Source organism: Ovis canadensis, chromosome 19 (genome assembly GCF_042477335.2).
Source record: "Ovis canadensis isolate MfBH-ARS-UI-01 breed Bighorn chromosome 19, ARS-UI_OviCan_v2, whole genome shotgun sequence".
In the NCBI taxonomy this organism is placed as follows: Eukaryota; Metazoa; Chordata; class Mammalia; order Artiodactyla; family Bovidae; genus Ovis; species Ovis canadensis.
In genome coordinates, this window is record NC_091263.1 from 59,281,556 (window position 1) to 59,294,167 (window position 12,612).

The 12,612-nt window shown below is 39.8% G+C and overlaps 1 protein-coding gene across 1 annotated transcript in view; it reads left to right on the forward strand.

Annotated features, from left to right (window-relative positions):
• Nucleotides 1-12,612, forward strand: part of ERC2 (ELKS/RAB6-interacting/CAST family member 2) — a 1,004,571-nt gene that overhangs the window by 30,212 nt on the left and 961,747 nt on the right. The window contains exon 2 of the mRNA XM_069561579.1: nucleotides 11,452-12,248. Coding sequence (XP_069417680.1) covers nucleotides 11,592-12,248 — 657 coding nt within the window. The 5' untranslated portion in view covers nucleotides 11,452-11,591. The remainder of the gene's footprint in view (nucleotides 1-11,451; nucleotides 12,249-12,612) is intronic.

Here is a 12,612-nt window from a genome sequence, read left to right on the forward strand (position 1 = left end):
CCCTTGGTAGCTCTAACCTTCTTGAAGAGATCTCTAGTCTTTCCCATTCTATTGTTTTCCTCTATTTCTTTGCATTGATCACTGAGGAAGGCTTTCTTGTCTCTCTTTGCTATTCTTTGGAACTCTGGATTCAGATGGGTGTATCTTTCCTTTTCTCCTTTGCCTTTTGCTTCTCTTCTTTTCACAGCTATTAGTAAGGCCACTTCAGACAACCATTTTGCCATTTTGCATTTCTTTTTCTTGGGGATGGTCTTGATCACTGCCTCCCGTACAGTGCCACAAACCTCTGTCCATAGTTCTTCAGGCACTCTGTCAGATCTAATCCCTTGAATCTATTTGTCACTTCCACTGTATAATCATAAGGGATTTGATTTAGGTCATACCTGAATGATCTAGTAGTTTCCCCTACTTTCTTCAATTTAAGTCTGAATTTGGCAATAAGGAGCTCATGATCTGAGCCGCACTCAGCTCCTGGTCTTGTTTTTGCTGACTGTATCTTTGGCTGCAAAGAATATAATCAATCTGATTTCAGTATTGACCATCTGGTGATGTCCATGTGTAGAGTCGTCTTTTGTATTGGTGGAAGAGGGTGTTTGCTATGACCAGTGCATTCTCTTGGCAAAACTCTGTTAGCCTTTGCCCTGCTTCATTCACTGCAAGGCCAAACTTACCTGTTACTCCAGGTATCTCTTGACTTCCTACTTTTCCATTCCAGTCTCCTATGATGAAAAGGACATCTTTTCTTGGGTGTTAGTTCTAGAAGGTCTTGTAGGTTTTCATAGAACCATTCAACTTAAGCTTCTTTAGCATTAGTGGTTGGGGCATAGACTTGGATTACTGTGATATTGAATGGCTTGTCTTGGAAACAAACAGAGATCATTCTGTTGTTTTTGTAATTGCACCCAAGTACTGTATTTCAGACTTTTTTGTTGACTATGAGGGCTACTCCATTTCTTCTAAGGAATTCTTGCCCACAGTAGTAGATATAATGGTCATTTGAATTAAATTCGCCCATTCCAGTATATTTTAGTTCACTGATTCCTAAAATGTATATGTTCACTCTTGCCATCTCCTGTTTGACTACTTCCAATTTACCTTGTCAACTGGGCGTTTTTGTCATCTGCAAAATCTACTCCGCTCTGTGTGCTTTGGAGTTAGTGATGAAATGGTTCCAGGAAGCCATCCTGCTCTTTGTAAATTTGGTGGAAGAGACTAATTCCAAAATAAAGCATTGGGCCTAGGTTGCTAATTAAAATTTACTGTTAAGAAAGAGATGTATAGGGATAAAAAAATTATTCTGTTACCATTTTAATGTTCTCTGGAGTTCCTGTTTGGTTTGATGAGTTATGTGGTATTATACAAAATGCTTCTTGTCTTTGTGACCTTGATGTAAGAAACATCAACTGATTTCCTCACTTCTTACATGAACCGCCTGCTGATGACTGACTTGTGTTCTTTTTAAAATTCTCATTTCTTTGTTGTGTGAAAAATAAATACAGAATTATATTAATTTCTTGTGCCTAGAGGGTTAAAACCCCAAACAGTCATTAGCTTGATCTTCTGTATTTCTCAAGAGGTCATTTCTGAGCCTTTTGGGTCAGTTTCATGTCCATACCCTTCAAGCAGTGCCTAATTCCTGTCACCATCTCCCCTCAAACTTTGTTAGATATGAGATGAAGAAAATGTTGAGAAAGTCTCCTCTAGTGTGTAAACTTCCCAGACACAGGAGCTGTGTTTCAATCACTGCTTTATCCCCAGCTTTTAAGAGTGGGAATTAAGCTGATGCTTAAAATATAATTATTGCATGAATAAAGTGGAATGTTCAGTGAATTCAGGTATTTGGAAGGGAAAAGAGATTCTCTCATCACATAAATTTGGTAATTTATTTATACTTACATTCTCAGTTTTGTTTATTAAAAAAATTGTTTTGCCTGTACTGTGTGGCGTGTGGGATCTTAGTTCTCTGACAAGGGGTCAAATGTGTACTCTCTACAGTGGGAGCAGGGAGTTGTAAGCGCTTGACTGGCAGAGAAGTTCCTCAGTTCTAGTCACAATACAGCTTGGTGTCCTAAAGTGTCTGAGACACCTTGGTGTACAATCAAAACCCCATTAAGCCTTGTTTATCTGAACAGGCAAGTGCTGTTGAAGAGCACTGGCCTAAAGCAGAGCTACTGTAGCACATTAATGGTGCTTAATAAATACTTCTTAAGGTATATTTACTAAATATGTGGTGATCCTGAGCTGGGTAATTGAGAGACTTTTAGCAGCCTCAAGAGAAGATGGCTTCTGTGCTGTGTTGAGAATAAAGACTAGAGGCTGTGGAGGGAAAATATCCAAGGGTGAGAGGGTCTGAGTGTAAATTATGTTAACATTTCTGAAGGGAATTTTGATGTGGGTATCAAGAGCCTTTACATTTCAATCCTGTAATTTTACTTCTAGAACTTTATCCTAGGGGAGTAATAAGAGATGTAGGCAAAGCTTTCTCTATCAGAATACTGACTGAGATATTTTAGAATTTTAAAAAGAAATTAACTGTCCCAGTGAGCCAGTTCATTGGGAAAGACCCTAATGCTGGGAAAGATTGAAGGTAAAAGGAGAAGGGACAGCAGAGAATGAGATGATTAGATAGCATGACATACTCAATGGGCATGAATTTGAGCAAATTTTGGGAGATGGAAGACAGGGGAGTTTGGCATGCTGCAGTCCATGGAGTTGCAGAGTCAGACATGACTCAGTGACTGAACAACAGCAACGTGTCCCAACGTGTCTCGTAATAGGTGGTTAGTTGAGGAAATGATTGGAAAGCCATTCAGTGAAACACTAAGTGACTATTCCAGTTCTTTTGCTATATAAAAACAACCAAAACCTTCAAGCTCAGAAGGCTTTAAACAATAATGAATTATTTCCTGTCACTACATGGACTGATTGAGTGGTCTTTCATGTTACATGCAGTGTTGGCTGTCACTCATGCACTGATTTCAGATGGCAGCTGGCCTGGGCTGGAAGGTCCAAGGTGGCTGTCTTACCAGTCCGGCATCTTAGTGCTGGCTGTTGGCTGGGTTACTTGTGCTCTCCTTCTTATGATCTCTCTCCGTGTCGAATCTCATCTTTCAGGGCCTTTCTGTGTTGTTTCTTTTTTCAGTTACAACTCTGCTTTTGAAGAGAAAAATCAGAAGCTTCTAGGTCTCTTCAAGGCTAGGCCCAGAGCTGGAACAGTGTCACTTCTGCAGCATCTGAATACAATATGAATTTTATCTGAAATTATATAAATACATGCAATATAAATTGGAAACAACAACATCATAGAGGTTGTCTATGAAGGACAAAATTGAGAATGTTTTCATTTTCTTCTGTATACATATATGAATTTAAAGTTTTTCTATAAACTTTTATTAGCTGTTTTAAAAATTGAGGAAACTAATCATTTATTGGGCCATTTAGAAAGTCTTGGCAAGTTTCAAAGGTTAGGAGATATATATGTTATATTCTGTGATCCCAATGCCATAAAATTAAGACTACAAAGTTATAGCCCCAAACATCTATCTACTTTGACATTTAAATGTATCCTGAGTATTTCCTAGAATAGAAAAAATTTCAAAGGAAAAATAGCAAGATGTTTACAGGATTTTATGCATAAAACATCTAGCCAGTATTTGTAATCTTATATGCATTTGTCAGAAAACATGACTGAAGATAAATGAACATTTACTGCAAAATGGCAAATATAACAAAAGTAAACACATAGGAAATAGAAATTTCTATTAAGGATAAAGAGATACTGATGAAATCGGAGACAAACTATAGTAAAATGTATCAGTAGAACATAGACAAGCATGTTGTCATCAAGAGAAACAGAAAAATAGAAGCAATATTAGGAATGCGATGGAGACATAATTTGAAGAGATTTTAAAATTTTGAAGGAAGAATTATACAGAACAATACTAGGAAGACTGAAAAATCTCAATACAACCGAATGTTCCTGAAGAAATATTTTAATGATCGTTGACGCAAAATAGGTAACAAATCTGAATAGATCAATGAGCATAGTAAAAAGTTAAAAGATAACAAGTAAGCGCATTACTTAGCCCACCAGACCCTTCTGTCCATGGGGTTTCTCCAGGCAAGAATAGTAGAGTGGGTCACCATGTCTTCTTCCAGGGGCTCTTCCTGATTCAGGGATCCAATCCACGTCTCTTACGTTTTCTGCGTTGGCAGGTGGGTTCTTAACCACTAGTGCCACACTTTACCACTTAAACAAATACATCTATCCCCAGTGGGAGTAATTGGGTAAATCTTAATACATACTGAGTATTAGATAATGTAAAGGAATTGTTTTTATTATTGATATTGTATTAACAATACTGGAGTTCTGTAAGAAAATGTCTCATGCTTCAGAAATGCACACTGAAGTATTTCACAATGGAACCTTACAATGTCAGTAATTTATTTTTAAATACTTCAAAGAAAAATTTAGACCAAATATGGCAAATGTTAGTAATTAGTAAAGTTGTGTGATGAATATGTAAAGACTTATCATATTCTTCTCTCAATTTTCTTAAATGCTTGAAATCTTTCATAATAAAAGGTTTTCAAAATAAAAGTGCATCAGAAAATCCGCCCCTCCCAAAAAAAAACCAAGTAAGCGCATTTAATTTTATGGGTGTGTTCTACCAAACATTTCGGGGGTAGAGAAGTTTCATATTATGCTAACTATTTGAGGCTATATGAAAAATGGAAAACTTTTCAATCCATTCTATGACACTAAACTGTTGATACTGAATGTAGAAAAGAGTATTCAAATATTTAAACAAAGAAACATTATTTCAAACAAATTAATATATCTGTGCATGTTATATGTTATGTGTGTGTTGTGTGTGTTTCTAGAAGGAAATCTTTTTGTTTGTTGGTGGTTGCAATTCTCTGAAGCCTTGGCCAGCTGGGCTGGTAATGTTACTGAAGATTAAATCTGTGTGGGTGTAAATTTTACTGAATTTGGATTGGGACTTCAAACCTAGCTAGAGACCTCAGAAATGTCAGCCTCTAGACACAAGAGAAGATAGAGAAGGGCAAGTCAGATTTCATTACTTCTTCTTACAAGATAATATCTGTAAGTGATGGCTTAGCTAGGGCCTAAGTTCTAAGCATAGCAAAAATAACAATTAATTTAACTATTGGAACTATAGAAGGAAACATTATTTTCTTAAGTTGATAGTGATGAATACCTACGTTAAGAGAAAAGGAAGATCTCAAATAGATAGCCTAACTTCATACCTCAAGGAACTGGAAAAAACACAAACTAACCTCCAAGTTACTAGGAGGAGGAAAATAACAAAGATCAGAGTTAAAATGAATAGAGACTAAAAAAGACAAGGAAAAATGTAGAAAATTTAGAACGTGCAAATAAACAAAAGGGAGAAAATGAAAACCATTTGAACCCAGTCACTGTTAACATTTTAATATGTATTGTTCCAGTCTTCTCTGCAAGTTTGTGTGTATGCATATATGTTTTAAAATGTGAATTGACCATAAAATTTTTTTTTTAGTCTACTTACCCCTAACTACTAGTATGTCATGAGCATCTTTCTATCTTATTAAATATTCATGTAATGGTCACATTATTCTAACTTCTGTCTGTCTGTCTCTCATCATTTATGTAACTGAATTCCTATTGTTGGGCCTGTTGACTCACCTTTTTTTTTTTTTAAAAAAAAACAGCAACAGATTATTCATGCAAAAGGTTTAGATACAAAGTGGTTTTTGTATGTTTTCAAGGAAAACAAAATTAAGCTTTGAGCAACATAGAGATTTGAAATTAAGTTCACTAGTTAGAAACAGGTGTATAATTCTTTGGAGTAACTTTTTAGGGAAAGAAGAAGCCTGTATACAAATATTTCTTTACGCTATATGTGAGAAGTCTCTTGAGCATAAATGACAGATACTCTGATTAGAATTGACTGTAGCAAAAAAGAAAATTTATTGGTGAATGTATCACTATCTGTTGCCTTAGTAATGCTCCAAAACAACCAGCCACAAAACATCAGTGACATACTAAGACATTTTTATATTGTCTATGAGTGTATGGAGCCCTCTGGATCTCAGCTGGACTTGCTCATGCACCTGTGGTCAGCCACTGGGTGGCTAGGCAGCTCTGCTGATCTTGGGTGGGCTTGCTCAAGTGTCTGGGGGTTGGTTGGCTATTGGCTAGGAAAAAAAACTTCCCTGGTGGCTCAGACAGTAAAGCATCTGCCTACAATGCAGGAGATCTGGGTTCAGTCCCTGGGTCGGGAAGATCTTCTGGAGAAGGAAATGGCAACACACTCCAGTATTCTTGCCTGGAAAATCCCATGGACGGAAGAGCCTGGTAGCCTACAGTCCATGGGATCGCAAAGAGTTGGACTCTACTGAGCAACTTCACTCACTCACTCACAGGACGTCTTGACTTTGTATTTCTCATCTTTCAGCAGGCTAGAGAGGGCATGTTCTAATTTCTGTGGCAGAAGAAAATGAACAAGAAGGTAAACATCACTGTTATTGCAGGCTTCACATTTACTATCACCTTTTTGACCAAAGCAAGTCACATGGCTGAACCCAGAGTCAGATTGGGAGGGCACAGCCAAGGACTCAGAAGGAGGAAGGATATAGAGTTGGGACCATTAATGTATTTAGTCTGCCTGGCATGTGTAGCTATAATGGCCTAGGGATAGATGCGGCTTCAGTAACTGCTGGGTGCAGAGTATCGGATGATGTCACCTGGTTTGACTGCACACTGTTCAAAGACTGGCTCTGCTTTCCTTTGCATTAGCTTCACTCTCAGGAAAGCACTTTCCACATGGTAGTACTCAGAAACTCTGTCTTGAAAGCATATAATTCTAGCTGGAAAAGAGTTTATCTTTCCCAGTTATTCCAGCAAAAGTCATGATATGGACTGATTTTGAACCACTGTGGGTCACATGCCCATCTCTAAACCAGCTATCATGTCTGGGGGATGGAATGTGATAATCAGCCAGGTCTGGGTCATGTTCTTACCACTGGCATATTCCAGGGTAGAGTAAAGAGAGTCAGCTTTACCTAAACCTAGTGAATTGTGGGTAGAGATTTGGAAATAATTTCTCTGAGAAAAATGGAGAGTATTACCAGAAAGTGGAAGGGTGGTGAGTGGGGGGAGAATGAACGATATGCAGGTAAAATAAAAGATGACTTCTGTGATGCTATTAATGTACTTATCTCACTGACACTACCAACAAAAACTAGTTATTGACTATTCTGTGCTAGGTATCAAACTGGGTGTTTCAAAAATATTATCTTGCATATTTCTTACAGTACTGATATAGGTAATTTTTGGTTCAATTCAGTTCAGTTCAGTCACTCAGTCGTGTCCGACTCTTTGCGACCCCATGAGTCGCAGCATGCCAGGCCTCCCTGTTCATCACCATCTCCTGGAGTTCACTCAGATTCACGTCCATTGAGTCCGTGATGCCATCCAGCCATCTCATCCTCAGTTGTCCCCTTCTCCTCCTGCCCCCAATCCCTCCCAGCATCAGAGTCTTTTCCAATGAGTCGGCTCTTCTCATGAGGTGGCCAAAGTACTGGAGCTTCAGCTTTAGCATCATTCCTTCCAAAGACATCCCAGGGCCGATCTCCTTCAGAATGGACTGGTTGGATCTCCTTGCAGCCCAAGGGACTCTCAAGAGTCTTCTCCAACACCACAGTTCAAAAGCATCAATTCTTCGGCGTTCAGCCTTCTTCACAGTCCAACTCTCACATCCATACATGACCACAGGAAAAACCATAGCCTTGACTAGACGGACCTTAGTCAGCAAAGTAATGCCTCTGCTTTTGAATACACTATCTAGATTGGTCATAACTTTTCTTCCAAGGAAGAAGCGTCTTTTAATTTCATGGCTGCAGTCACCATCTGCAGTGATTTTGGAGCCCCCAAAAATAAAGTCTGACACTGTTTCCACTGTTTCCCCATCTATTTCCCATGAAGTGATGGGACCGGATGCCATGATCTTAGTTTTCTGAATGTTGAGCTTTAAGCCAACTTTTTCGCTCTCCTCTTTCACTTTGATCAAGAGGCTTTTTAGCTCCTCTTCACTTTCTGCCATAAGGGTGGTGTTATCTGCATATCTGAGGTTATTGATATTTCTCCCGGCAATCTTGATTCCAGCTTGTGTTTCTTCCAATCCAGCGTTTCTCATGATGTACTCTGCATAGAAGTTAAATAAGCAGGATGACAATATCCAGCCTTGACATACTCCTTTTCCTATTTGGAACCAGTCTATTGTTCCATGTCCAGTTCTAACTGTTGCTTCCTGACCCGCATACAGATTTCTCAAGAGGCAGGTTAGGTGGTCTGGTATTCCCATCTGTCTCAGAATTTTCCACAGTTTATTGTGATCCACACAGTCAAAGGCTTTGGCATAGTCAATAAAGAAATAGATGTTTTTCTGGAAGTGTCTTGCTTTTTCCATGATCCACCGGATGTTGGCAATTTGATCTCTGGTTCCTCTGCCTTTTCTAAAACCAGCTTGAATGTCAGGGAGTTCACGGTTCACATATTGCTGAAGCCTGGCTTGCAGAATTTTGAGCATTACTTTACTGGCGTGTGAGATGAGTGCAATTGTGCAGTAGTTTGAGCATTCTTTGGCATTGCCTTTCTTTGGGATTGGAATGAAAACTGACCTTTTCCAGTCCTGTGGCCACTGCTGAGTTTTCCAAATGTGCTGGCATATTGAGTGCAGCACTTTCACAGCATCATCTTTCAGGATTGAAACAGCTCAACTGGAATGCCATCACCTCCACTAGCTTTGTTTGTAGTGATGCTTTCTAAGGCCCACTTGACTTCACTTTCCAAGATGTCTGGCTCTAGATTAGTGATCACATCATCATGATTATCTGGGTCGTGAAGATCTTTTTTGTATAGTTCTTCCGTGTACTCTTGCCACCTCTTCTTAATATCGTCTGCTTCTGTTAGGTCCAGACCATTTCTGTCCTTTATCGAGCTCATCTTTGCATGAAATGTTCCCTTGGTATCTCTAGTTTTCTTGAAGAGATCTCTAGTCTTTCCCATTCTGTTGTTTTCCTCTATTTCTTTGCATTGATCACTGAGGAAGGCTTTCTCATCTCTTCTTGCCCTTCTTTGGAACTCTGCATTCAGATGCTTATATCTTTCCTTTTCTGCTTGGCTTTTCGCCTCTCTTCTTTTCACAGCTATTTGTAAGGCCTCCCCTGACAGCCATTTTGCTTTTTTGCATTTCTTTTCCATGGGGATGGTCTTGATCCCTGTCTCCTGTACAATGTCATGAACGTCATTCTGTAGTTCAATCAGGCACTCTATCTATCAGATCTAGACCCTTAAATCTATTTCTCACTTCCACTGTATAATCATAACGGATTTGATTTAGGTCATACCTGAATGGGGTTTTCCCTACTTTCTTCAATTTGAGTCTGAATTTGGTAGTAAGGAGTTCATGATCTGAGCCACAGTCAGCTCCTAGTCTTGTCTTTGTTGACTGTATAGAGCTTCTCCATCTTTGGCTGCATAGAATATAATCAATCTGATTTTGGTGTTGACCATCTGGTGATGTCCATGTGTAGAGTCTTCTCTTGTGTTGTTGGAAGAGGGTGTTTGCTATGACCAGTGCATTTTCTTGGCAAAACTCTATTAGTCTTTGCCCTGCTTCATTCCGCATTCCAAGGCCAAATTTGCCTGTTACTCCAGGTGTTTCTTGACTTCCTACTTTTGCATTCCAGTCCCCTATAATGAAAAGGACATCTTTTTGGGGTGTTAGTTCTAAAAGGTCTTGTAGGTCTTCATAAAACCGTTCAACTTCAGCTTCTTCAGCGTTACTGGTTGGGGCATAGACTTGGATAACTGTGATATTGAATGGTTTGCCTTGGAGACAAACAGAGATCATTCTGTCGTTTTTGAGATTGCATCCAAGTACTGCATTTCGGACTCTTTTGTTGACCATGATGGCTACTCCATTTCTTCTGAGGGATTCCTGCCCACAGTAGTAGATATAATGGTCATCTGAGTTAAATTCACCCATTCCAGTCCATTTTAGTTCGACGTTCACCCTTGCCATCTCTTGTTTGACCACTTCCAGTTTGCCTTGATTCATGGACCTGACATTCCAGGTTCCTATGCAATATTGCTCTTTACAGCATCGGATCTTGTTTCTATCACCAATCACATCCACAAGTGGGTGTTGTTTTTGCTTTGGCTCCATCCCTTCATCCTTTCTGGAGTTGTTTCTCCACTAATCTCCAGTAGCATATTGGGCACCTATGGATCAGGGAAAGGAAGCACAGAGCAGATAGTTTGCCACGGTCACTCAGCTTGTCAGTGTTAGAGTGGATATTTGAACCTCAGTTGGCTTCTCTCCAAAAATCTGTGGTCTCTGTGTCTAAAAGCTGAAGAAAAAGAAAGTACACTAAACATACCCTAAGAGGAAGAATAGGAAGCCAAGATGCACCCATTAAGACCATTTGGATCTCAGCACTGGAAGATAATCACAGTCTTGTAGCTCTGGCTACATAAATCTGCCCGAAAGTACTTGCATAACCATGGAGTGAAGTGAAGTGTTAGTTGCTCAGTCATGTAGGACTCTTTGTGAATCCATGGATTGTAGCCCGCCAGGATTCTCCATCCAAGGAATTCTCCTGGCAAAAATACTGGTGTGGGTAACCATTCCCTTTTCCAGGGGAGCTCTCCAGGAGAGAGACGAGACTGTGATCTTCTCTGGTGAGAGTGTTTAGGATTTGGCAGTAAGTATAGGAGACTTGTTGGTTTGAGCTACCTCTTTTCTTCTAACTTCAAGATGGCCAATACGTTCCAACTCATGTGTCTGTATCAGCTGGTTGGTAAACTGTTTAGAATGTTGTGTTGATAAGAGTCCTGAATTTAGTGGGAAAGAAGATTGTGATGGATTAGTGATGTCTGCAATGGGTACGGGAAGGGAGGTGACAACATGTTTGACTATTAGTTGACATTCTTGGAAACAAGATATCAGCGTCACTGTCAGGCCACTTGTATATGAGGGTCTCGTGCCTCAGATGGAGTATTTTATAGTTAAGATCTCTATGATACAGAATTCTATGGTGATTTTTCTGGAGGCCCCAACTATCACTTAGCACAGACCAAAATGCAAAGTTTCATTTTCCTAAGGAAAAATGAGCTTCTTTTTTGCTCTAAGAACTTTTGACCTTGCTTGGGTGCATGATGGGGTAAATTTACAAAATATTTAAATGTAGTTAGTAAAGTTTGGGGTCATTGCTATTTTTAAATAAGCATGAGTGTGACTATTATCTACCATTCTTATCATCAGTCTATCATCTAGAGGCACACACACACATATACAAACATATTTTTGAAATATAATGCTGTTAATGGTCAGAGTTCTAAATAAACTTATTTTTGATTATTTTTTTTTCCTCATTTTTCAGATCTCTGTTTGGATGCATTTTCCAGTACAGACTATGAAAAGAATGCGGTGAAAATTCTGGCCAACGGTGGAAACATTGGCTTAATCTCCAACTTAATATAGCATTCCTTCTCTTCTGTAGCACCTCATAAGAAAAGAAAAATGTATGGAAGTGCAAGAACAATCACCAATCTGGAAGGTAGCCCTTCCAGATCACCTCGTTTGCCACGGTCTCCTCGTCTGGGCCACCGAAGAACAAGTAGTGGGGGAGGTGGAGGAACAGGCAAGACTCTGTCCATGGAGAATATCCAGTCCCTTAATGCAGCCTATGCTACATCTGGACCCATGTATCTGAGTGATCATGAGGGGGTGGCTTCAACAACTTACCCAAAGGGCACTATGACTCTGGGAAGGGCCACAAATCGAGCTGTATATGGAGGCCGAGTCACAGCTATGGGGAGTAGTCCCAATATTGCCTCTGCTGGACTTTCCCACACAGATGTCCTTTCATACACGGATCAACATGGTGGTCTGACCAGCTCATCCCATCATCACCACCACCAGGTCCCCTCCATGTTGAGGCAGGTAAGAGATAGCACCATGTTAGATCTTCAGGCCCAGCTCAAGGAACTTCAGAGAGAGAATGACCTCCTACGAAAAGAGCTCGACATCAAGGATAGCAAGTTGGGATCTTCCATGAACAGTATCAAGACCTTCTGGAGTCCTGAGCTCAAGAAGGAGAGAGTCTTGAGGAAAGAAGAGGCAGCTCGGATGTCTGTCCTCAAGGAGCAGATGAGGGTTTCCCATGAAGAAAATCAGGTAGGTTACGACTCATGTCAATGTTTTCAGCCTTGGTTTCTCACTGAGTAGTTGATGCTTTGCAGATGGTACCATGGCCTGTCCAGGAGAAAGTTTGGCATCATCAAGAAACCTATGGCTTAGTACATGTTTGACATGAAGACTACAAGAGGGCATAGGAAAGATAAAGTTACAGCTTGTGATCTGCTTATTTGCCAATAACCCTTTCACGTTGTTGCAGAAGAGGGGGAACCACACCTCAATAGCTAACTTTTATACTTGGTTAATTTTGTTTTCTTTTTCAGTAGTCCCAAAAGCAGCTCAGATGTGCTTCCCCCTGAATAAAAGAAGAGTACACGCTTTAAAAACAACAATTTAGAAGGCT